The sequence below is a fragment of the Halichoeres trimaculatus genome, unplaced genomic scaffold (assembly GCF_033239565.1).
Source record: "Halichoeres trimaculatus isolate MK-OKI-2021-1 unplaced genomic scaffold, fHalTri1.1 fHalTri1_scaffold_17, whole genome shotgun sequence".
NCBI classification, from domain to species: Eukaryota; Metazoa; Chordata; class Actinopteri; order Labriformes; family Labridae; genus Halichoeres; species Halichoeres trimaculatus.
In genome coordinates, this window is record NW_027437195.1 from 12,012,788 (window position 1) to 12,040,079 (window position 27,292).

The 27,292-nt window shown below is 38.9% G+C and overlaps 1 protein-coding gene across 1 annotated transcript; it reads right to left on the reverse strand.

Moving 5' to 3' along the window:
- Positions 1-27: 27 nt before the first annotated feature.
- On the reverse strand, positions 28-7,684 carry LOC141806241 (peptidase M20 domain-containing protein 2-like). Its single transcript, XM_074691625.1, has 7 exons — positions 7,083-7,684; positions 5,547-5,695; positions 5,317-5,459; positions 3,217-3,371; positions 2,764-2,890; positions 2,164-2,271; positions 28-2,029 (listed from the first exon to the last, which is right to left on the reverse strand). The coding sequence occupies exons 1-7, from the start codon at positions 7,479-7,481 to the stop codon at positions 1,890-1,892; spliced, it is 1,221 nt and encodes a 406-aa protein (XP_074547726.1). The 5' UTR covers positions 7,482-7,684; the 3' UTR covers positions 28-1,889.
- Positions 7,685-27,292: the final 19,608 nt, after the last annotated feature.

Here is a 27,292-nt window from a genome sequence, read left to right on the forward strand (position 1 = left end):
CAACTTTATACTTTGTAAGGGAAAGATATGTTCAAAAATATATCTTGTTGGTCTTTGACAATAAAAACAATGACCAAACAAAAAGGTATTAAAACTCTTGAAAATGTTTCAACATGTATATTTTTTTCCTTTGTTTTTGGAAACATGGTAGTTATCGTTAAAGATGTGCTGACCAAACAACAAACACATGAACGTACAGCTAGTCTAAACTGAAATCAACTGACATGGATTACGATCATAAACATGAACACTACAAAAAAAAAACAAAAAAACAGTCAGTTGAGGCATTTGGCTGAATTTTTATGATAAATCTTCTGCAGTCTTGGTCCCAAATTGTAATCCTATTTCCCTGCACTCTTGTACAGTATATTTAAACAGTGCTGGAGGGCAGCTTTCACACTCATTACTCACTGGATTGTCACTCGTATGCTTACTCTAGTATTTTTGGTATAGAGCTGAATGCGAATGAGCGTTTCTATCAAATCATTGAAACATACGCTGTAATACCATTCACATGTGGCATAAAAGTGTGCGCATGTATGTAATGTATGTAGGCAGGAACATGAGTATAGCTGTATTATAGAAAGCCATTTTAAGGGCCGGAAGCCAAAATGCCAATCATGTTAAGAAAAGCTTGTTCTTCAATTTATTAACACCCAACTAGCATCCCAAAAGTCTCTCAAGCATAAATGCAGGACAGAACTGAGCTTTAAAAGATGTCCACAATTTTCAAATGCATCTCGAGTTTTTAGTATTTCAAATCGTGTAGCCAACTGATGAAGAAAAAAATATAAAAGCGGAAAAGGCCTAGGGCTCCGGTAAAGCCTAAGGGTTAGGTCTCACCCTGTTTCCTGCGCTTCCAGCTGTCCCCTCTGACTAAAGGCATAAAAAGCTCAGAAATGTAACTTTTGAAAAAAAATAAATAAAGAAACCCTAAAGCTGCTTTCTAAAATCACTGCTGACAACACTTATTTGGCTTCCACATCCCAAAAACTTTCATTGCAGGAAGAAAAGTATCCCAATCCACAAACTTGCCAGTTTTTCATTTCTCCCCAGTGGTCTATTCTTCGACATATCAAACAAAGCTGGCGATTAAAACCGATGGAAAAGCCAAATAAAGCAGTTTCATGACAAACAGTGTCTCTCGCATGCACTTTATTGGCAGACATGAATTCAGGAGGGGCTGCCTGCTGAGCTGCCACAAGCTTGTTCTTTTTTAAAAACTCTTTCCCTGTTCATCATGCACAGGTTTCTAATGTGAGTTAAATAATCAGAGGTCTCTCCTTTCCTCACCAGGCATCTGATGATGGCACTGGATCAAAACTATGGGGATTAGCTAATGTTGTGATTGGAAAGAGGAAAAGAATCACATCCAATAGTCATCGCAATGAAAATACAACAATCACATTTCTTCATCCACTGATAATATTGATTTTTTCTTCGTCTTTTTTTTAACTGATTATCTTCTTAAGCTATCAAATAGTTGTAGACAGTTGCCGCAGGCTAGACCATCCGATCAAATGACTAACTTCACCATCCCTTGAGCTAAATTTGCCATTTGCCATTAGCCAACAGTTCTAGGTGGAAAGGCTTGAAGTCTAACTTTTACTTTATGTTTAGGAATTTAGAAATTATCATTAAAATAGGATCTATCGTTTGGGCGAAACACAACTTAAAAAACAGCCAGTCCGTTATCAAATGTGTCTTGATTCATTAATCATTTTTAACCCAGTGCGCTGATCGACACAGCCAGGAGTAGCCAGTGTTGGCCAAATGGCAGACTCATGACTGTAGTCTTCAACAGACTTTAAGTAATCCACTATAAAAACTCAGGACAAAATCAAAGTCATTGTATCTTTGAGGCTGTCGTGGCAGTTTTGCTTCCCCCGTCATCTGGTCTCTCTCAGTTTGACCAGCCTGAAGTCCTCTCTCACTTGCCTCAGCAGATCAGGACAGCAAACGACATCCACAGCTGTCATGGCCAGAGCTTTGGCTGTCCTTAAGGTGAAGGACTGGGCCTTCTCAGCTCCTGACACAGGAGGGAACAAGAGAGGTACAAAGAAACTGAACATGCAAACCAGGTGACCTGGAAAAACCGGAGAGCTGATATTGTCTGATATCTGTTCAGTTTCATTTCTTCCAAACAGACACATGCTGAGATACCTGCTGCTTCTGTGTATTCCTTAGTGTGATTAAACGCCTCGGTGCAGATGTAGAAGAAAGGATGGATCCCAGGAAGAACGGATGACACGTTGCCAAAGTCTGTAGACCCTGCCAGATAATTATAAAATCACTGTGATCACAGGTGTGTTGATTCAGTTAAGGACACTCAAGATCACAGCTCTGGTGTTACTCTTGTAATGTTTTTAGATTCCCATTGACATAGAGTGAGATCCAACTTTCTGTTCGAATTAGGGTTGGAAAGTTTCTGGTGAATTTCCGAAAAGCTCTCTGAATACTTCCATGGGAGTTTTAGCTCTGGAATATTAGGAATTTTCCTCGTTTTGCTGCCGTAAACTTTATTGAATTTTTCAAAAAATTCCCTGGAAATTTTGGTCTTGGTTGAAACAGCATGATTGGACGCAAATTCAAAGCATGCTTGATCATCATCAATCACAAACAGCACTTCCACTGAGACCATATTTCTGGATTCGGGATCTATAAGTCCTGTCAATGTAAATTCCAAAAATCCCCATGGAAATTTTCCAACTTTGAAAATTTGCAACCCTAGTTCAAATAACAATCCCTTTTTATTTCACTCACCAGAGAAGTTGGCAGGCTGCTCCACAAACTCCATCCCCAAACTTCTTCCATTATTTTCATAAAGGTTTGCAAGTGTGGCATTAGGAAGAATATTATGATATTCGGGACCTGGGAAGGTCACCTCCACCTAAAGATTAATGGAGGGAAAGAAAAGTAAGGCCAGTCACAGTATAGTATGAACAGTTTCATGCATGTGCAGCAATATGAGCTAAAGCTGCCTGAAGCAAGTGCAGATGTAGGAGAAAAGTAGCCTGAAGAAAACTGTGAATTATGTAACTGTAGCATATTTGCAGGAATATGTTTAAAAGGGCAATGTTATATAACAGCCAGCCCCCTCAACAACATACAGATTTCACTACATCTGTGCTTCGCTGTGGATCTACACATCACGGATATAATGTGGGTCCAATCAACAGGAAGCGGATGGGATTCAGCATTTTTACGGTTACTTACTTCACAGCCAGTGGCGACTGCAGCCGCCCTGAAGCAAGCCACAGCTTTCTCCTTCAAAACACAAAGGTCCTTCAACAGTGGGGTACGCAGATAAAACTGTAGCTCTGTGAAATCAGGAATTATGTTCGGTTTCACTCCTCCATGTTTGATGATGCCTGTGGTGTGGAAAATGTGCACAGTGGGTTTAGAGGCCAAACATTTGTGCTAATTCTGATTTCCTCTACAGTGATAGAAGACTGGCATTTGAAACAGCCTTTCAAAATATGCAGTCAACTCTGAAACAATGAAGCCTGAAATAAATTTGTATTTGACACCACAGTATATCACAACACACAGAGGCAGACATTTGTTCTATTAGTCTATTAGTAAGTGAATTGTCACCTGCTTTTTGATCCTCAGGTCTTGGTTAGTATTTAATTTGACACAGTCCACAGACAGAAAAAAACAAATGGCAACCATTTTCAAACCTCTTCCTGAAGCTAATTCAAATGTATCTGCGCTGTCTTGGTTCAAGTCCTACCTCACAAACAGATCCTTCAGAGTGTCAAGGCGAGGAGAAGTGTCTAAATCACATAGCTTATCAACAGGGGTACCCCAGGGTTCAGTGCTTGGTCCCCTACTCTTTTCCTTAAACACTACCTCACTTGGTGCAGTGATCTGCTCTTATGGCTTCTCCTACCACTGCTATGCTGACGACACTCAACTCTTCCTGTCTTTTCCTCCTTAACCAGCCCAAAACAGCACTTGTCACCCGGCTGTTAATCTCGCTTCACTGGCTTCCAGTACCAGCTCGAATCAAATTCAAAGTTCTTCTTCTGGCTTACAAAACATTGACAAGAATGGCTCCTGCCTACCTGGGGTCCCTCATCCAGGTTTACACTCCCTCTCGCCCACTACTCTCTGCTTGTGAAAGACGCCTGGTGCTCCCAGCTCAGCACTGCTCCAAATCACTAGCCAGACTCTTCTCCTCTGTTGTGCCCAAATGGGGGAATGAATTACCTAACTCTATACGATCCGCAGAGTCCCTTTCTACTTTTAAGGGATGTCTGAAAACTTATCTGTTCAGGGAACACTTGTGCACTTAAGCTGACCTTTCTCCTCTTTGCCCTCAGGGGTAGAATGAGTCAGTAGGTCTAAGATTCAGCTCTTATGATTATTTAGCACTACTAAATGTTGTTGAGTTTTGAAGTATACTGTTGCAGCCATTTATTGTGATTTGTTGGCTTGTTGATTATTGTAACCCCCCCCCCAAAAAAAATAAATAAATAAAATAAAAATTGCACTTAATGGCAGCACCTGCAGCCGAATAACTTGTAGCACTATTGTCGCACAAACTAGGTTTTCCTTCAGTCTAAATTCTTGCTTGCGTTGTACGTCGTTTTGGACATTTAAATGAAACTGTAGAACTGTAGAACTGTATGGACTGTTTGGCATATAATAAATAACTGCTTAAGGGGTGGTTTTAAGTTGGGCTGCAATTAAAAATAATTATCATACGCACATCTTCCTACTCCTTTGTCACTAAGTGTATTTACATTGACACCATCTAACATAAATAGCTCATTTCTCTATCAACACTCACTGTATGGGCTGAATTTATTTTCTTAAAATCATGAGTTCCCTCAATCAGAGGCGCAGCTCCCGTGACTGACAGGTCTGACACCCTGTAGCCTTTAGTGAGGAGGCTCAAAGCCCACCTCTTGAGTCAATATCTCCAGAATGGCCATTGCTGACAACTGGCTTCATTATTCTGTTTAAGAATAGATGGGTGACATCACAGAGACAACGCCCATATGTTGTGGATTCAAGATGCAGAACTATGGTGAGTTGAAAGGATCAAAAAAATGTCCTCTTACAAAAGGTATGCAACAGAAAACAAGGTGGAAAAATATCAGAGCTGTATCTTTGATCTGCTATGGGACTACTATAGCAGCTCCAGTTGAATTTATAACTAAGTCATAAGCTGGACCTTAACATCAAGTCGGAAGCTGGTTCAGAGTTTTAGATCATATCATATTATTTGTGATGCGTGTTATAAGATAAGTGCTTTTAAACTAATATTGCTGTCTTTGCTAATTCTTGTTTCTACCCATTCCTCACCATGAAGCCTCCAGTCTGGTTTGAGCTGCTGCCTAAGAACAGAGATGTTGTTATAGGCCAGCACAGCAGCATCCAGCGCGTTCACTCCCTCCCAGGGGTATGCTGAGGCATGCGATGCCTTCCCATGGTATTTCACTGACACCCTGTATAACATGAAAACAGCAGGTTAAAAGTTACTCACATTAAGCAAGAGAAAATCTATACACACTTGGAAGTAAACAGGAAATCACTCGGTGAGTGCAACACAGGGCAGGAAAGAAACGTCCTGCTGGGCTGGGTGAGCCATGAAGACGAGGTCGATGTCAGAGAAGGCTCCTGCCTTTATCAGGTCGATCTTTCCTCCAATATCCTCCTCTGCAGGAGTCCCCAGAACAGTTATCTGAAAGATAAAAGCTAGAATCAGTTGTTTGAGATAGTTATCAGCAGCTTTTTGTTGTTCTGCCAGCTCACTATTCAAGTGTTTTTGGCTGAAAGTTAAAAGTTCCTCCTCTTTGTTATTTGATGTTTTGCTTTTTGATGTTACTTTGTTGGTATGTTTTTTTTTTTTTTTTGGTTTGTTTTGTTTCTTTGTTCATTGTGTGATAACATCAAAAAATAGCCTTGTATTCCCAGTGTTGTTCTGCTTCAAAAGTTGAAAACATCTTGTAGTGTTCTACAAGAAACAGAAAAGACTGTTTTATGATACCAGTAAAATTAAACTTTAATATATATGTAGAGTTTTCTCTGTTGGCTGGAAAATCAAGTTTACTCTGGCTCTCAAACACCAACTGTTAAGTGGTTGAGGGCCCTGAGTTCCATCTCTACAAAAGACAGTGCCTTACTACCAAGGTTATAATAGTTAACTAAAACGAAACTAAAAACGAAAACTCAAATTCAAAACACATTGCAGTTAACTCAAACTAATAAAAACTAGGAAGAAAACAAAAAACGATAAGTTAACTAAAACTGTATCTTGTGTTCACAAAACTAACTGAAACTACCTAAAATGATAGACAAAATTCCCTTAGTTATAGTTTTTGACAATATTAACAGCCTTTAGGATTTAAATTAATCCGACACATTTTTCCAACCAATTTTACGACAGTTTTCGGCAGTTGTCAGCGCTGCACAGCACCATCATAGCGGCGTAGGGACGTGCTTGTTTACTGCACTGACTGGCTGTGCTCTGCGCTGCGACAAAACATAGTGGAGCAATGAATCAGAGCATCTGTAGTAGTTTGTTTGTTACAGAGTCCAAGTTTTTATTGTATTTGAGTCTGCCTTTATTGTTACAGAGTCCAAGTTTTTATTTATTGAAGCTCATATAACATTTTTTTTATATATAATTTATGTTTATATTATTTTTATGTAATTTATGTCAACATTATTTTATATAATTTATGTTTATATTTTTATATTAAGTTTATATTATTTTTATGTGTTTAAGGCAGCAGCCAACAGTTTAGTATCAGCATTGATTGAGCAGTGAGCACTATGTTGGACTTGAAAATAAACTGTATTACAAAATATTTACTCTGACCTTTTTGAATCCTGCACCTGGTTAATAAGGTATGAAAATACTAAAACTAAACTAAAACTAAGCCTTGTTGCAAAAATTAAAACTAAATGAAAACTAGAATGCCTGCTCTAAAACTAATTAAAACTAAACTGCAATGGGGAAAAAATTGTCAAAACTAACTAAAACTAAACTATAATGACAAATCCAAAACTATTATAACCTTGCTTACTACACAGTCTATGCTATGGACAGTGCCTCCCCTGGATACCTTGACTGGGATGGGGAGCTCAGTCTGGTTTCCTAGAGCAGCTTTCAGCCCCACTGCAGCAGCAGCTCCCACCTCCGCTATCAGGTTGTGCCCGCAGCCGTGACCGATGTCCGGTAACGCGTCATACTCGCACAGGAAACCCACGTTCAGCACCGGGTCACCTTTCACGCCACCCACTGGGCCCCAGCTGGCACGAAATGCGGTCTGTAGTGTGTAGTGACTTTCTATCGTCCATGCCCGGTCTTGGGTGAAAAAGTGGACCAGCCTGTCATGCGCATGCGTCTCTTCACCAGCGAGTTCAGGTCGGCTCCATATGTCCTGACTTACACTGTAGAGCTCGTTTTTCTGGTCGTCTATGAACAGCTGGAGGTCTTCTTTCATCTGCTGTCGTTTCTCCATGTCCCTCTATCAATGGCTGCGGTCTGTGACCTCTAATTACAGCTTTTCACATTGGTTGACTACAAACATTCAAACGCGCCATCAGGAACTTGTTTGTGAACTGACCCCAGCTGCATTCTGGGACAATCGGAGAAAAAAGTTTCATATCCGGTTAATTTGGTTATTTTAGGTAGGGGAAGAACTGGGATTTAGCTTTGTTCTGTTGCTAATTATTAAAATGCGGAACTATGTATCACACCCATAGCGAGGAACAGGTGCACGGCGACGTATTTGTTTATGACGTAAAGGCGCGGCGCTGAGAAAAAAAATAAACAAACCAGAGCATAGGCTTTGATGTCACTGCATCAAACAGAAGCCCATTTCCGCCAGCATACAAGAAAGAAAAAAAAGAGACAAGTTTAGAAAAAAAAGGAGGGAAATTGCGAAGTAATAATTTTGAGACTGTCAAATAATATTAAGTCATACTTATTGGATACTATCTCACTATTTAGATTTTTTTTTTCAGCTCTCCCTTTTTTCTGCAGAAATGAGCCTCCAAGCATCAAAGAGCCACACGGGTATCAATTTATAGACTTTGCTTATCAATCGAAAAAATGACTCTGTGTTAAAGTTGTGCTTTTTGTACTTTCTAACTCTGAAAAGCAAAAATTATTTTCTTTTTTAAGGACATGAAGTTAAAAAAAAGTTTCAATTTCCACAATTGATGTGTTTGTGCTATTGGAATACTTTTAACAATCAAGGTTATTACATGTTGAAAAGGATTATTGAATAGCCCAACATGTATATAAGCAAATTACTTTAGTGTGAAAAAGAAAAGATAAAGAAAAACAACTCAGTTTTGCCTTTAGTTGACAAAAAACCTTTTCTCACTATTTGTTTGGCGGTTTAGGAGATGAAAAAGTTCTATAGCCCTTTCTTCCTAAGCTAAGCCATTTGAAGCAGAAAAAAGGCCATAACTGCTGGAGAATTCAAACAATTTTCAACCTGCTGAGAAAGGAAATTTGTTTACACTTCGACATGTTTGCAAAGAAGGACCCCTGCTGTATTTTCATACAAACAGGTTTATAGAGTATCTTTTAAATAAGTCTATTTTAAACTTCATTGCCATCTAGTGGCCAGAATCATACACATCTTATGTCTCATCCTCTTTACCTATAAGGAGTTTAAGAACATATATCCCATCAAAGTGAGGCTAGATTTTAAATGTTATTTTTACCATACCTCTAATTTTGGATCGGTGATTGCCTCTTCATAATGTCACAAAGCTAAACAAACATAACTCTGGTTGATCCAATGCCAGTGTGTTTGCAACATCTGTTAAATTGACCTGCTCTGCAGTAATACACCTAAGATGGTTAAAGTAACTTCTGTCAGACCTGTGTTGTTATGTATTATATGACAGAAATTATCCATACTTATCCATCTGTCAGCACACTAGAGGGACCCAAAGTGACACACATAAAAGCCTCTGCTTTCATCAAGGATGCAACAGACAAAAATCTGTATTCTGCAGAGTTTTGTGCTTTATCCTGGTATATGTTAATGGAACAATATCCTTGGGGAGAAAACCTTGACAAATATAAGGCGGGTTTTATTGTGGATTTTATTATTTATTGCCTGTAGCTATACTCGCATGACTGCATGCACACAGTAATCAAACATTGCTTCCTACTGATCCCTGGCTGGGATCTGGCCTCATAAAACAAGGTCAATTAGCACTGAATGAATAAAGATAAAGCTTCACAGCTGCCACAAATCCTGTGAGTGTGTGGGTACATTTTAGATGTATCTGAGTGTTTGTGTGTGTGTGAGGGAGAGAGACAGAGAAAGAGGGCAGGTGTGTGTATGTGTGTGTGTTTTCTGTCTGTTATGAGTTGGTCGTAGGGGGGGTGCTTGTCAGTCACAGAAGGAGATATGTTGAACACATTCAGAGAGCTGACACCAGACACTCCTGACATGGCCTGACAGTCAGCCTACTTTACGCCCCACCGGTGATGCCGCTGACACTCTCTATTGTGTTTCAATTAAGTGACATCGAAGGGAGGCGGCCATGTGTCAGTCCTTTGTCTTACTCAGGGATTTAGCCCTGTGAGCATGTGTTAAATTTCACATGATTACACAGGCTTTTGGCTTCAAATCTTGCTCCTCCAAACAGATGTATCAGATTTTAATATACTATAAATGTTTTAAAAAAACATAAATCCATTTTTTTGGTGCATCATACTGCAACAAAAAGTCACTGGGGACTGGAGGGAGAGGAAAACAACTGCCCTGAACAAATACAACAAAGACTGCTTCCACAAGTTGTTGCATTGAGATCTCTTTCTGCTTGCACAATATACACATCTAGAAGATCTCAATATTTCAAGTTGTGTAGATTGTTCAGTAAAGCCAGCAGTCATCACACCAAGCCAGATTGATGCATGAATTGTGTTACATGTATGCAGGCGTCACAACAGCAGGACGCCCCAAAGGAAGGCGGGCTTGACAGCACCCGTGAATTGATGTGCCCATGATGACAGCATGTCTCTGAGATGGGAGATGAAACAAACAACACTCTTTGCTTGGGAGTGGGTTTGTTGCCACAGCAGGACTGTGGTCCAAATATTAATGTGTGTTGGGATTTGGCTCCAGTTTCAATCTATAAAGTCAGTGAAACAGTGAAAAAAAGAATAATCGAATGGATACAGTACTTTAGAGATATGGTTTCAGCAAGTTAAGATTCTCCTTGAGTACATGAAAATATAACTAAACTACTCATATGGAAATGTTTGGTAGCTTATTATTCAGCAGTCTAATTTTCTCAAATGTTTTATCCAGTGAGTCCCAATTCTAAAAAATGTAATTTCACCAACTTATAATCAAACATTCAGATGTAGACACTGGGAGGAGACAACTATTAGTTTGTTCCAGTCACAGTCAATTAAGTTTTGTAAAAGCAGTTTAATTGCTCATTTTGATGTCTCCATCAGCACTGCCCCAAGTAATACAAATGGGGCCATAATATACAAATTGATGTATGATCGTATGCTGTAGATGACTCATAACAACTGAGATAAGGGTTTTATTGCCTTGTTTTACACAGTCATAGAATTTGTTTGTCTGTTTTGTTTGTTTTTTTGTTTTTTTTTGTTTGCTACTCCTTATTGCACCCTGCTGGTTGTTACAAAAAGTTCAAGTCTCTTCCTTTTTGGCATCTAATTGTAACCAAGATGCGTTGTCAATTTTTCAACCTACTGACATAAAGTGGTATCTGTTAATGCTGTCAGAACACTCATCAAAACACTTCCTAATCTGACAGCCATATGACATCAGCAGTTTAGCATAATATTTAAGTGTCTTAAACCAATCAACATCATTGCACGTTAAAGTCCCCCACTTTCACGTTAAATCTACGTGTATTGGTTTTTAACCCATTTACCGTTTGCAGACTGACCCATAAAACTCATGACGCCGTCTCTTGTTTGGGTCCAAGTTGAGAACTACTGTTGTGTTTAAATTACTGACAGCCTGCTGTAATCTTTCTGAAAGGTGCACAATTTCCCATTTCCATTAATTTTGGAGGGACATGATTGGCAGACTCTTGGAACAATTTTCTTTTTTAATCACATTTTTTGACTTAGCAGCTCACAGTTCTGACATCAATTATGTCTTCCTCTTGCATAAATGGGTTTTGGTATTAGTCCATGAGCTTTGCTAGCTTTTTCCCCTTTTTAAAGACAAACATGAGCCCTGACAAGTTGTTGATGAGCCTGATTTTAAACATGAGGTTCCAGCTGACTGAAGGGAACTGACAAGGTGTCAGTCGTGCTTGCTCTGTCCTGTCAGCATCACTAACAGACAAAACGCACCCTTAGAGCAGTCCCCTGGCAATCCAGCCAGAACTGTTCGATAACGCACAGCAAGCTGTTCAGCGGTTGGAGAATATCACCCTGCGGGGCCTCAGAAATGTGAGTGTGCATCTGTGTGTGTGGGTGCATGTGCAAGTTGACAGTCGCGTTTCTGTCATTAATGTCACATCAGTGCACACAGTGTGCCTGCGTTCTCTGAGCTGGAATACATTAACACCTCAGTTTATCAAGCCATCCTGCTTCTCCAGAAAGGCACAGAGGGGGTGGGTTTATACTGATCAACATTTGGTCTTGTTTTTGTGGTGGTTTCTAGTGAAGGGTGGCCTCACACCGGTCTCTCGTTGCTGTGAACAGATGAAAAATTGCATTTTTTAAAGAATTTATAGTGAACATCAACATGATAGTATTCAACAACACACACATTTTTCACAAGTTTTATTTTGTACAAGTTGATCCTTTTTGTTAAAACTGTTCCTGCCAAACTCATTTCCTGTCAGTGACAGCTTTTACATTAGCGTTTTTTAATGCTCTTGTAAGAAAAGAAGAAAAAAAAATCCCTGGCACAGTGATAGTGACACATTTTCCTCTCGGGTTTCAACAAGCAGTAAGTGATTTGCTTGTAATGGATGGAAGAAGAACACGATAGTCTGTGCGTGCAGGGAAAGCCGTAAATGATGTGCAGCAGCAGAGAACAGAGCAGCAGACTGAGGAAAAGATATTTTATGGAGCAATCCAGACATGCCAGATATAGACACAAATGTCTACAAAATAAAAGTCTGAATTGGTGTCTGAACAGTCACACATGCTTCCTGTCTGCAGGTTGAGATGCTTATTTTCTTGTGTGTCCACATTGCTGACCTGGCTGCGTTAGAGGCAACCTCGCCGTAGCTGTGCCCTTTCTTTGTTTGACAGCACTGAAAAGGCTGCTGTCTGTCCCAATAACATCAGCCATTGTGGGCAGAGTGCTGAACAGTGCGAGTACAAGTATAGTCCCTCGAATCTCAGACAAGCCACAAGCAGCAGGGCATGTGCAAAGTGGAGCTGGAGTGCTGATTTGAACTGTTATCTTACTGAAGTGTTGAGCTGGCGGGTGTTTGTGAGACTTGATATTGAAGCAACAACAAATAACAGCGCAATACAGCCACAATGCTTAATTTATCTGATTTATAGAAACCAATGTTTGCGTTTGAAAGCTGAGCTGATGAATCCATGTGTTATTTTAATCTGTAACCCATGAGTTAAGAGAAGCTGTAGTTAAAATGTAAAAGACTTGTTAATAATCGCTGCAAAGCCGAGAAACAGTTGACACTTTGATTGCACAAAACAGACCAAAGCTTACTCTGATTTCCATATTTGTCACATTTAAAAGGGCGATACTCTCCCTGCTTTGCTCTAAGCTTAATTTGCAGTCTTAAAATTTACTTTGCAAGTTCCTGAGGGGTAGGATTAATTTCAGTTTTCTGCTCCAGAAGAGGGATGAAACACCTCCTCCTCCCTCCCTACCCTTCAGAGGATCCCCCCTGCTCGGCTAATTGCTATGAGCAGAGAGCGTTTAAATAAAACATAGACTGCGGTGATGCCAGGCAACAGAGGGGCCAAAAGACTACAGGGAGAACAAAGGGCTCAAGAAGGGATCAGTGTTTCTCTCGTGGTGAGAAGTCTGAGGCGACAGAGAGGTCATTTCAAAGGAGCAGAAAAGGAAACTGCTGTGTCAGAGTAGAGCGAATAGACTGTTAAACCTCTGTCGGTTTAACAGTGTTTGAAAAGAGAAGACAACAAGTGCTGCCGTAAACCAGAGGCAGGTGTGAGGATGAGTGAATGAGTTTTAAGTGCCAAGGGGCTGTCTATCAATATTCTTATTGTCAGACCTATCAAGCAGTTTTAATGAGTAAACAGTGCATCCTTAATGTCCGATGTATAATTTGGCTAAAGGTTAAAGAGTCCTATAAATCTCCTCTGCTTCAACAGCTGGATTATCTTTGTTTTGCACATTTTTGAGCATTTCTGCACAAAACTACTGACATAACCATAGACCATATGATTTGACTGTCTTCTTAGAATAAAATGATGTTTTTTTATGAATGGATGTGTTAGCTTTGCATGCATGAATAATCAGCCTAAGATGGGATTTCTTTCAAGTGTTTTATTAGGCTCAGAGGCTGGCATCTGAATATGTCTGGTCTGTGCAATGTGACAAGATTACCAACATACTAGTCAGAGTACTCTGAGTCCATGTTTACAGTTTACAGTTTAATTTAGCAGACGCTTTTATCAAAAGCGACAACACAAGCAAGAATTTATTTATTTATTTATCTATTTATTTATTTATTTATTTATTTATTTATTTATTTATTTATGTATTAATCTATTTATTTATTTATTTATTTGTTTGTTTGTTTGTTTGTTTGTCTATTTATTTATTTATTTATTTATTTATTTATTTATTTATTTATTTATCTATTTGGGAGGGGGGGGTGCGCAATAATCAACAAGCCAACAAACCACAATTAATTGCTGCAACAGTATACCTCAACCTTCAACAAAACTCAGTAATAGTGCTAAAAAATAATGAGAGCTGGGTCTTAGACCTGCTGACTTATTCTACCCCTGAGGACAAAGAGGAGAAGGGTCAGATTAAGAGCATGAGTGTTCCCTGAACAGATGAGTCTTCAGACATCTCTTAAAAGTAGAAAGGGACTCTGTGGATCGTATAGAGTTTGGTAATTCATTCAACCATTTGGGCACAACAGAGGAGAAGAGTCTGGCTTGTGATTTGGAGCCACGCTGAGCTGGGAGCACCAGGCGTCTTTCACAAGCAGAGCGTAGTGAGGGAGAAGGAGCGTAGACCTGGATGAGGGACCCCAGGTAGGCAGGAGTCATTCTTGTCAATGTTTTGTAAGCCAGAAGAAGAGCTTTGAATTTTAAACAGCTGGGTGACGTGTGCTGTTTTGGGCTGGTTAAAGACCAGATGTGCTGCTGCATTCTGGGTAATCTGCAGAGGTTTAAATGTAGAAGCAGGGAGGCCTGCCAGGAGGGAATTGCAGTAGTCATGTCTATTAAGATCAATGAGTGAGGTCTGATAAAGGATTAATGTTGATACCAAGACTCTTTTTATGCTTGAATGACTTCTTTTTGTCAAGTTTCTAGTCGACCACATGAGACCTGACAAAAACACACAACAATCTGGTAAAGAGTCTGTGTTTAGGGTTATGGGTTAGGGTTAGGGATGCTTTGTTTGAGTTATCCTGATCAAGTGTGGTCACAAGCAGTCCTGTTTTCACATTTGTTACTCTTAAACTGGTAGAAATTAACATTTTGAAGATCCCTGAGGAGGAGTTGAATCTGTAAATGCAGCTTTTTGGTTAGTAAGCAAACTCATCTAGTGTTCAGAAAAACAGAAATTTCCTTGTCTAAAGAAAGCTAAAGTGAAATTTAATGCTTCACAGGAGCAATTAAGTTTTATCTCCAGGCAACACAAATCTCTGAAATAATTTTATCAGCAGACTGGACCAAAGTGTAAGGTAGAGTGATATCAAGGCCACAAAGTAAAAAGTTATTTAAAAAAGTGTCTTCTGAGCTTTTCATTGTGTCCATAATTCTAAGAGTACAAATATTACCCCTTTGAAAATGAATGCCCTCCCTCCATCCCTCCATGTTTGTCTGAGCACTCTCTGCCTGTCTTTCCATCTCTTCACATTCTCCAGCCAGCAGACTTGTCAGGGAGAAGGCTTGAGTGTTAATTGGAAGCTCTCCCACGGGAACTCGTAGGCGTCTTCCTTGTCCTCTGTGTTTATCAGCTAATGTGATTGCCACGGCTCTCTCAGATTCGTGGCTCCTCCTGAATAATGATTATACTTAATATTCTTTCCAGATTCTTTTGACCTGTAGTGCATGAATAATACTTAAGCATGTAGAAAATTAATCCCAGATGACACAACTGGATTAAATGTTTTTGTGTTGGAAGCGTTGTTTTCGCATGCTTCAACAGACTCATGATTTGTTGCTGTGTAAGGTTGCTCTGTAGCTGGGACTGGTAAAAAATCCTCTGAGACTAAGATGTGACTACTATGACACAAACATTCAGGGTAAAATTTTATTGAATGTTTTATGAATGCACTTTTTAAAAATACTTTATTTCTTTATTGCTAACAGTTAAATAAGAAGTTAGCGCCCAAAGACTGGTTAGCATTGTCAACCTGTTTTTTTTTTTTGTATTAGTACTGAACTAAGCTAAAGGCTGAGCTAATTTAGGAAGCAATTTCATACATTCAACACTTGAACCATCATCTTATTTTTACCCATAAGATAATACTACTCTACAGATGTTAATTTTAACCTTTAATGACACCAGTTTTTAGTCTTTTTTCTCTGTATTAATTTTTTTTAAAGTCCTAAGTTCATAAAAAGCAAGCTGTCATCCAAACAGGAACACCTACTGTCTACTGCAACTAGCAAAGACACAAATTTAAAGTCTTGCCGTGTCTACATGGCAAACTGCTGCTAGCAGCTAGCTTAGCTAAAAATATAGGACATAGAAAAAAGAAATAATTAGCTTGTCTTCTGAATGCGTTTATAACATGAGGAAAAAAATGTACCAGTGAACTAGCAAAGGGCATAGCTAGCTTAAAATGCTGTGACATTCTGCCTGTTTATCATAATTGAAACTAGCTTATCTTAGCTTGATTTGCCATTAAGACCAAAAACTGAGTGCATCAAAAATCTTTAACCAAAAAGGTAACTTAACTTGAACAGTAAATTTAAAGCCTTACATTTCTTCAACAAAATATGTCAATCAATATTTTTTTCTTCACAAGGTGTTTGAGGAACTTATAAACCTTCCACCCTTAGCAACAAAGACAGCAGTTCAAAGTTTAGCACAACTTCACAACAGTGAATAAAAGCCACTGCTGTACATTTGTTTTCCTTGAGCAAACACATTTTTGGCTTGATTTGGAGATGATCTGTGTCAGCTTGAGCCTTGTAAGTTAGGCTTCCATGCTAATCTACATGCTAACATATGCAGATTTTAATTTTCAACTAGCATGTGGGTGAACTCCTCTGATTAGTGTTACCAAGAGCTGATCCTGATATACATCCCTGGAAGGCACAGAAAACCAAAGAAAGCCAAACCACATGAGGAATATTTGTCCTCCTTTTAACACCTGAAGACTTCATGTTTTAATCTAGATTTCCTAAATGAGTGAGTGTAACAAGTGAAATATTGGGTTAATAACACTCAACTAAGAATTGATTTTGCTAATTCAACAAGATAGGCTTCTCCTATCGTGCTGCCTGGGGTTCATGTTTCAGCAATCTGCAGGCATGAATTACATCAGAAAAATGGAAGTGAGATTACTTGGACTCATGAAATTGATTTCACCCAATTACACTCTGTTGAAGATACTGTCAAGAATACTTGCATATAAATTGTCTATGTTTTTTAATGTAATGTTTGATGAAGATTGAGACACCCTGGACTGTCTGATGTTTCAACTTAGAAGTCAATCTCATTATTATTCCACAGGCTGTCGATTATTCACTGCCATATCGATAAGATTCATCGGAAAGACAAATATTAGCATGCACTCCACACCTCTGGTATTGATTAAGTGATAGGGTGTTTATCAAGAGGCCACAGGTACATGGTAACCATGAATAATCTTAACAGAAAGATTCTGACACTGCAACTCCTGCTTGTGATTAAAGGTGCTCAGATCATTATTCAGTGCCGTACAGTCCCCAAATGTTAAATTACAGCATTTTAACTGCAACGGACAAAGTGTATAAACAGATGAATCAAACAGGGATTTAAATATAACTTACTGTAGCTGTGATTTACACAAAGAGCCATCTGATTACTATCATAGATCCAGGCTGGAATAATCAGAGAGTCATCAAACAGGATGTGAAGACAGGGTTACTCACCACAGGGGGCTGTTCACAGCCTGATTAAAATTGGGAGGCAGCAGTGTTGGATATGAAGTCTTGTGAAAATGTTTCCTGCTTTTGGTGAATCACTAATTATGCCTTAAAAAAAAACAATGTATTGATAATAATAATAAAAAAAAACACTTACACACTCAGACACATAAAGTGGGGACTGTAGCAGAAATAAAATGTGTCAGATACTAACACCTATGGCAATTTGCCTTTCAATCATACAGGTGTCCGTTGTAATTTTAGGTAGATTCATTTCTCAAACTTGATTTTGAATGAAATTTTTCTTTGTCTTATTTTTGATGATTGTCATTTGTTTATCCTGACTGTGAAGTTGCATTTCTCTTTCTGTCTGTGTCCTAATCTATTTGGTGAAGTGACCATTTTCTGTGTTCAAAGCCTTAATTTAATGTTGCACTGTAAGTAACAAGGCCATAATCTGATCACTCCAGTTATCTATGGCTTTTAGGTTAAAACGCCAGTATCTGACTCAACCATTTTCCTATTGTAGAGTGCATCAGCTTTAAAAAAAAAACAAAAAAAAAAAAACAGTGTAGTACTTAAGTTTATAAGCTCTTTTTAGGAAAATTAAGGTTAAGGGAAATGCATTGTTGTTGTCTTTTTTTTAAATGATACAAATAATACCAATGGTACCCTTTTCAAATTAAATGTCAAGTAGAATAAATCATGATACCCTTACCTCTTCTGTAGACTTTTAATCATATACCCCAGATGTTATGCAGAGTGGCTTTTAAAGCAGTGAGTCACCAGGATCTTGCTTAGTCCTCTTTTCATAAAATCAATGTGATACATGAAAAGCCAAGGTCCCAGTCAAGGTTCTTCTTCACCAAATATTTGGTTTATGGCAAGTATTTGAATAAAATGGCCGGGTTTAATTAAAATGTGAGTGGATAACTATGGATCTCAGAGGACGTGTCTTAGTCTATTAGGTGAAGTGACCATCTGATGCTGCACTGTAAGTAACAAGGCCAAAATATGATCATGTAACTCACCAGAACATCTGAAAATTTTCAACAGATTGAATCATCTTCTGGATCTAATAACTATCTGTGTGTTTTACGAGCAACATTCAATGTTTTCCAGTTCATAACATAAAATCAGTGTTTTACCATGAATTGCAAAGAAATATATGGCTCAACCTCGTACCCTCACAAGTTTAACCCCCCATACACATACACACACATACACACACGTACATACTGTTCTGCAGTTTCATTTAGCGCACACAGACGTAAATGAAGGTCATTAAGAAAATCTACGCCCCTAAAATGAAGCATTAAGTTTAATCCATGAATCTGATCCTCACTACTTATCAAAATCATGTTCATTCTCATAAAAATAAAGCTGGGCATAAACAACCTTTTGAGACCTGCTTCTATTCTATCTGCTTCTGCTTTTCTGATATTACCTACATTTCTGCATTTTAAGGAGGTTATCTTCCTTTTCTTGTTTGCTTTTATCCTCAAGGTAAAACAGCTTACCAAACAAAGGCGAGAAAAAGAGGAGAAAATGGTGATGCTTTCAAATACTTTTCAACCACTACTTCCAACCTCCTGCCACTGTGTTCCCAACTCGTCTGTGTTTATCTCTTTTCATCACCACGAAGGCTATTGTTCAGCGCTGAGAGATAGGTGTCCTCCTGTTCGAGGTCATTCGGTTGGCATGCCTGAAGCCTTTTATTTCTCAAGCAGAAAAGCATGCTGGGAATGAATAAAATGCCATTTTGATATAGAGGCATGCAAAGTCATACAAACACACAAATAAAAGAGGTTGAACATGACAAGGACAGGAAACTTTTAGAGCTTGATAAAATCATTAATTTTCTCATATTATATGAAAATGGAAAACATGTGTTAGCTTTTGTGCTGTGGATAGTATTGATATTTTCTTTAAAAACGTAACCAGATAGTTCTGAGCCAGACTAGAAATGGCACCTCATAGATAATATTAAAAATCTTTTCTAATTTGTTTGTAGCTTGCATCAATACTTCACATGAACTCCCATGCCTAATGATCATATAGCCAAAACCTGTCGACTTTAATAATGTTAAAGCTTGTCTGTGCCCAGGCTCCCACAGCTCATATATCACAGAAATAATTTAGTCACCTTCTCTGGCGCCACAGAGATCCTGACACCAATTTTATCACACATAAACTCACACACACAGGGGGGTTAAAAAATCACAAGCACAGAAAAAAAAAGATTTAGTGAATCTGCATTTAAGACTAATCAGAGATTAAAACAGATGAAATGCTGATTTCATCTTTGGAACAGGTGTTGTCGGGTGACACATCATTCATCAATCAAAACTCAACAATGATCCCCTGACTCTGCCGGTCATGACCTTTGACCTCATCTATGAACATGTATCCAAGACAGACTAATGGGGGTTGAACCTGCGTGAACCCAAAACTGGATTAAACGGCTGAGCCAAAACTGACACAATGTGTCTCACAATATCACTCATATTCTGAAAAAGGATTACAGGCAGAAAATAGCTTTAAAAGACCCACAAAACCAGCATTGATTCAGTCATTTTCACAAGTATTGTGTCTTCTGAGCCACAGAGCTACACCCCCCAGTAATACCAAACACAAAAACCTTCCACGTGGTCATCCTGAGTGATCTGTTTTCACTAAGCATGAGTTTTAGACTGAATCCTTTTAATCACATTGTGGCGCCTTAAATAACCACTAATGTACCAAATTAAACTGCGCACTGGACATGTCACTCCTGTTAACATGATGTGTGCGTTCAGTGTTTCTTTTCTCCTTTTTTGGACATTTGGAGGCAATACAAAAAAGCTGCAAACACAACCTGGTCTAAGTGAATCATGCAGTAGTCATGGTGAAACATTGGCCTGGTTACTTATTCTAATGGACATCACACTGAATGTTTTTGTGAAGGTTAAGTTTGCTTTGTTATGACATTTAACAATAAATAATGCAAAAGTCACAACAAAAAACAAAGATGCTACCTTCATTACTCCCCAAGTTAAACTGTGATGATCAGCTACCACGGGCCCTGATGCATCATTTTCAGCGGTGTATCAAGTACTTGAAAGCCATACTTGAGTAAACGTAAAGATATGTCACTTGAAATCTATTTTTGTAAAAGTGAAAGTCACCCAGTCAAAAATCACTTAAGTAAAAGTCTTAGAGTAGCTCAAAATTTAAAGTACAAGCTCCTGACTTAGCCCAATCATTCCTAGCAAGGAATGTTAGCTTGAGAGTGACACAGGAAGTTTCTTGGAGAAAGTCTGAGCAAGGAGGGGACCAAAACTTTTATCTACAATAGTATTGTTGGCTACTATTTAGAGTATGTCTGCTGACATTGGTTTCTTTGATATTAATTATTGTATGAACATTATGGAACTTCATCTGCTCATTAAGCAGACTGTTAAGGGGGTGGATCCCCAGCTAAACAGCTGTCTCAGGTGGCAGAAACTGTGTTCAGGGTGTTGGTAAAGTTTGACACCAGTGTGAGCGGCCACTCTTAGGTTTCTTAAAAGTCCGCTTCCCTCCTCCTAACAGCTTTTCACCTTAAGAGCTCCTTTAAGGCTTAAGACGCTTTGGGACTAACTTTTATCTTACTGAGGGGAAATTCTATGAAAAAGAACCCGAGGAAATCTACGATTTTTCTATGAATGACGTCATTCAGAGCTACTTTCAGCCTTTGGATGCTATGTGAATACGGGCCCTGCTTTTTTTGCTGCTTGCTGTGTACATGGTTTCCACTGATTCTGCATCCTGTCCCAAGTGGATTCTCAATGAACTGCAGTTTTAAGCATTTCCCAGCTTCATATCTTCTAACCGGCGGTTGCAACTTGGTGGTGCAGACACACAAGGGAGGTCACAAATGGGACGAACATCAGACACACAGCAAAAAACTGAAATCGTAGCAAGTGTTTTTGTCTTCTTTTCAGTAGAAAATGTCTTTTTCGACCAAGTTCATCTGGCCAGTCCAGAAAAGTGTCTTATTTCAAGTTATTTAAAGACAAAATTAGGTCTGAATTGCTTAAAACCAGTTTAAAAAATGTGCCAATGGAACAAGAGAAAAGTTAGTTGTAATAAGACATTATTCTGGTCTCAACCAAAATTTTTTTCCATTAGCAGATTTTCTTTTACTTGTTACAAGCAATTCAGACCTCATTTTTGTCTTGAAACATCTTAGAAGAAGACATGTTTCTGGACTTGTCAGGTGAATGTGACAAGTGTAATAAGACAATTTTTCCTTAAAAGAAGACAAAAACACTTGATACAATTTCAGTTCTTTGCCGTGGACTGATTTGGTGGAAGTCCTGCATTGCGCTCATTAGCTCTGCAGCCATTGCCTTATTGATCTCCAATGTTTTTTTAATGACCCATGTGATTAGTTGGTTCCTGATACAGATGGTTAGATGGTCTGCAGAGTTATAACTATGCTGTAGCCCGTTATTATATCACAATCATTTCAAACAACAGAGTATTACTTTAAGTTTATAAGCTCTTCTTTAGGAAAATTTTTGGGAGAGGACACACCAGAGGTATCATTTTTAAATTAAATGGCAGGAAGGATGAATAACGATACGCTTGAATGCTTACCTCTGCTGCAGACTTTTAATCCTTTTTCACAGATATTGTATTTGCTGAGATTTCTATACTGGCAGGTTTTCAAAGCAGTGAGTCACCATGGCCTTGCTTTGTCACCTTTTAATGAATTTACATATTGTGCTACGGGAAAAACCTAAATATAAATAATGATTTAAGGTTTGGGAACACAAAAAAGAGCCACTACCAGAGCTTAAAAAGTGTGTTCAGATACAAATAATTTAGGATAGATAGATTTAAACCTGCTCATGAGATAAACAGTAAACCCTTGTCAATGGTTTCTATTATAGCACAGATACTATGACTGATTGTTAATGCTGCACATCTCAAGGCTGTGAATAATGCTGAAGGAAAGCAGAGGAGGTTGTATGGACGTCAAACAAACTGGCACACAATATTAATGAGCAAAAGACAAAAAAAGCAAACCAGCCTGAAGAAAGACGACAATCCTGACACGGTGGTTCATCCAAAAGAAAACACATGAACACATTTCTCTGCTCACTCTTTCATTAGATCCAACACTGGATGATTTCTTTTGTGCTATGTCAGAGACTCTGCAGAGTCACACTCACGCTCCCTTTCTTCATTTCTCTCTCGCACTCACACACGTACAGAAACACACCGCTGTACTGCAGCTGACCTTGTGCATTCGTGTTGCAGCGGTCTCTATGGTGATGCACCTGAAAAGCAAACAAAGACACTGCGAAGCTTTTACAGTCCTATCAGCTTTGAAGTTTGAAATGAGACTGAGCATTTTTCTTGTCAGAAGAATAGCTTTCTGCAGGAAAACTGTTATTACTTGGGAGAAAAATGAATAAAACCCAAATGCAGGCGGAGGAGCAGAAAAAAACAGCAAAGAAAATTGAAATTTTCAAGTAGCATGAAAAGTTTTCAATCTTCAAATTACATCTGAGTATTCGACAAAGGTCTCTGCATTTTAGCACAAGCGTAGAATAGCAAAAAGGTGACAAACTAAAAGTTTAAAATGATCTCTAAAAACTTCTCCAGCACTAGTTTCTTGACTTTATATTACAGACATGCAAACATTGGTGCTGTAATGTTGTCTCACTGAGTAATACCCGTTGATGATTCAAAGTTTAGCCCACATAAGCCTGAAGTCAATTAGGCCACAAGCTGTGAAGTGATGAGAAGTTATAGGTATAAAGTGTAGGAATCATCTATGTTCGCCAAGTTCAGCTTGATGGCTGATGGCTGTCTGCCAGCAGGGCTGTTTGTGCTCCGCAGCCATCAATCTATTTTCCAGCCCAGATGGCTGTGATCGCTGTAGGAGGGGGAGACATGAGCGCTACCTGACGAGGATTAGAATCAAAATCTGCCTTCGTCTGCACTCACTCCACTCAATCTGTACTTTGAATCTTGACTGATGATCATAGATGTTGTATTTCGATCACAGTCAAGCTTTGCATCTTAATCATGTCAACTGAAAACGAGTGAATGTGTTTGTAGTGTTTAAAGATTCTTGTTTTAATTTGATAATTAAATTCAAGCAATCCTGTCTGAAAGAGTATCATATGCAGTGCACAGACATTGTGAAGCTATATTATAAAAATACACACAGACCAAAGTTTGAACTGAATATAATGTCTTAAATTTGCTTCTGACGTCAGCAACAAAACAGTCTGCTCACTGTAGTTTGTTCAAACAAATGAAAACCCTGTAAAATGAAGCCTCCCTCATGCCTATGGTTTATAGAAGCTCAATTTGTACGTCAGCTGGAGTTGATTCAACCCACCTCAATCACAGTATAGAGCAGAACATACTCAGATAAATATTCATACATCACTGCGTCAAGTTTTTCTTGTAACTGAGCCCAAAAGTCTAAATTAATTTTCTTCTTTTTCAGCATGAGTGTGTTCAGAAAGTTTGGAGAAAGATGACAAATATCAAAAGAAAATGAGAAAGTCTTACACTGTAACTTATTCTCTGTGTTAGTCATTTCTGTTTTGTTTTCTTAATGACGAATTTTGATGAAGATGACGAGTTCACACATAACTCACAACAGTCTATGCTAATGCTTTATGTGCACTTTGATGGCTGACATCCAGGAGGAGAGATTGAGAAAAGTAAGCAGGGAACCCAACTCTCTACTTTTTTCTACAGATCTGTTTAAACTGAGGGATGGTGCGTTCACTTGAATTTGTTTGTTTTCCAGCCATCAAACCAAATACATTTCTGTACCAGAGCAGAGGAACATTTTGCACCCTCTCTTGATAGTATTACAAATGTTTATGTTATTCTCCATAAAACTGAAAGCTGATGTCAGAGGCTATTTATATGATAACAGGAATTTTCCTGTAAGCGCTCTGAAATTGCTCACAGGATGTTTTTTGCTGTGATGGGTAAACAAACACGATGCAGTGAGCAGAATGAGAAAATGTGACAAATAAAATGTTCTGATTAACTTCAGACTCAAGTATCTGTGATAGGCACCACTGATGACGTGCTTCTTCATGTGTATTATGCATAAAATATGTGTACTTCTACATATCTTTCCTTCAGAGTTGGTGACAATGGTGGAGTCCATTTCAATAAGCACATAGTCTTCTTCATTTTCAAACCTTAACTCTGTGGGCTCTCATCAGTGCTTGTCAAGTGCACGTGAATGGGAAATGGTAGCAGAGTATATTTTGTTGTGTCAATCAGCTGACTACATCAACAATAATTTGACTTCCTTGATGTTGAATCTGAATTAAAATTTGATCACCAGTGACAACTCACAACAGTTCACATTCTCCTCAACAGGCCTTTCTGGTGTCTTTGAGTCTTTGAGCAGATTGTTTTGATTTTTTTTTAGTTGTCATGAAAAAGACCACTCTGTGTTTTAAAGACAAACAGGATACTGTACTTTAATGAAATATAAAGGTACTAGTGTTAAAATCATAGACTGTACAAAACATGGATGTAGTCTCCTCAACGTCACCCGTCTGTTTCTGAGACGGAAAATGAAGCAGATCGGCTATAGCGGCCATATTGGTAGTGGCAAGGGCTTCGACTACAGCCATGGGGCACCTGTGGGTCACATGACCCCGAGTTGTGCCTCTGATTGGGTGAGCTCGAGATCTTTATATCCTCAGAACTGCCGAGTTAGAAAAAAATTCACCCCCGTACAGTGGGTGCCGATAGTAAAATTAGCAACTCAGACAAGAGACGTATTTTTCAAATCAGACATTAACCTATTTACAGCGTGGTTCAAAAAACGTCTACTGTCTGAGTCGCTAATTTTACTACCGGCACCCAATGTATGGGGGGGGTGAATTGTTTTCTAACTCGGCCGTTTGGAGGATATTAAGATCTCGAGCTCCCCCAATAAGACGTGACCAACAGGCGCCCTATGGCTGTAGGCGAAGACCTTGCCACTACCAATATGGCCGCTATAGCCAATGCGCTTCATTTTCCGTTTCAGAAACAGACGGGTGACGCCGACGAGACTACGTCCATGTTTTATACAGTCTATGGTGTGTATGTGACTTCCTGTACTTCTGGAGCCAGCCTCAAGAGGACACTGGAGAAACAGCAGATTTTAGCACTTCCACGTTGTCTCATATTCTTAGACCGGAGGTTGCTGCCTGGTTAAAATGAAGTTTCTTACCAGTGTCATTAAACATACATTTAACTGGATGTAGTAAAACATTAGCACTAAGCTAAAAACAAACAGCCTATATAACTACACAGGACAGTGTTGGTTGTCACACAGGTTAAAGATTTGTTTCCTGTTCATGTTCCTTTCTCGTTTTATGTTCAGATGCATACCTGTAAACTTTTCTATTCTCTTAAACTTTCAAACTTAGTTCTGTCCTCTTGCCTTTTGTAAAAGATTTTTCACATTAAAATAAAAGTGGCAGAGTGTCTTTGACAGTAAATTACCTCTGTTACAGTGAGTGGGGAATGAGGGGGATCAATATTTCAAGTCAACACCTTAAGCTGCAGTTTAAGATTTTCAAAGTTCAAACTAGAGTGACAAAGTGTGACACCCAACCCTGTTCTCCCCGACTCAGATGACTTAAGCATTTGCTAACTGCACTAACTCCTTGCTTTTTTCCTGTTTGTTACTGTCACAGTCTCTCCAGAATGTAACTGGTAATAATATTTGGGGTAGTCGGGGGAACAGGTTTAAACTGTTCCCCTGTGAAACAATGCCCACCATGTGTCAAACACGTCAAATTTTACAGCAAATAAAAGTGGCAAAACTTGACACCTAACAGAGGAAATGCTTAGATCTATGGCTGGCATCAGAGCAGCTGCTGAGACCTGTCAGTACTGACCATGGCAGAGACCAGAGATTGAGATTAAACTTAACTGTGTAACATTTATCAAGCTGCCAGAAAATGGCTCTATCTAAAAGCTCATGTTTCCACAAATCTGCTGGATGTGAAAACAGGCAAGCCTGTTTGCCTAAAACCTTGTAATGTTTGGTTCTGTTTTCGAGGCTCAGGTTTATCTTTTAATGTTAAAAACATTAAGAAACTGCACAGATGAAGACATGATGAACCGCTACAATCCTATTCATATTCAGCACTCTCCCTCAGAGAGTGCTGAATATGAAGAGGCCATGTGATTCCAGGTGACTGCTGGTCTCATGGCAGTCAGGTCCACTTGGTGTTTTCATCAGTCTCTGCTGGATGAAAAGCAAAGCAATTAATGTCTGGCGCTGATTCAGCCAATGGCACTATGAGGAGATTCCAGGTCTCTATCGCTGAGAGCTACAACTGTACGTACAGTATAGTGTGGGGTCAACACAGGGGGAAAAACTTCAGCTAAGCTGTAATCTGGAGCTCTGCTCTGCTGCCTGAGTTGTTCCTCTCTGCCTGCAGTGTTCATTTGCATAGTGTTTGCACAAGTGAGCATTCACTGAACCACCTGCTAAGTCTTTGTGATTACTACTGTGTTCTGCCGCGATAAAAAAAAGGTCTTTATATGACTAAATGGTGCATGAGGGGATTCTGCCCACTGACCATTATGCTGCTTGAATTTGATCTATTTCTGAAGCCAGAAAAACACAGTCCCTGTGCTTGAAAAGCGTGCATTAAAATCTGTGAATGAATACCAGAAAAAACTACGATGATCAGTTTATTTAAAACATAAAATTGTCTATTTTTATTGCTGTTTTTGTCTTCTTGACAGACATTGTTCATTGCTTCTCCTGACCAGAGAAATTCAGTCACAGAAGGCACCCAGTCACAACTTTTTCATCCCTTTCACTGTGTGAACAAGATGGATGAGGGAGCGATAACATGGCGAGCAACTCGATCGCTTACATTTAGTCATTGTTTATTTGATTGCTCCCTGACTTAGTTTCCTGTTTGTGCAACTGAAAAGGGAAAATGCATCAACAAACACCTTGCCTGGTGGAGCCAGGTTGAAATCATTTTGAAAAGAACTTAATGAGGCTGC

What these genes read in the sequence shown, in the direction of transcription:
- LOC141806241 (XM_074691625.1), bottom strand. Translation starts at nt 7,481, where the DNA reads ATGGAGAAACGACAGCAGATGAAAGAAGACCTCCAGCTGTTCATAGAC. An exon ending in AGCTCCCCATCCCAGTCAAG is followed by an intron (nt 5,696 to 7,082) that starts GTATCCAGGGGA and finishes TTTATCTTTCAG; the next exon opens with ATAACTGTTCTGGGGACTCC. An exon ending in ACCAGACTGGAGGCTTCATG is followed by an intron (nt 3,372 to 5,316) that starts GTGAGGAATGGG and finishes TCCACACCACAG; the next exon opens with GCATCATCAAACATGGAGGA.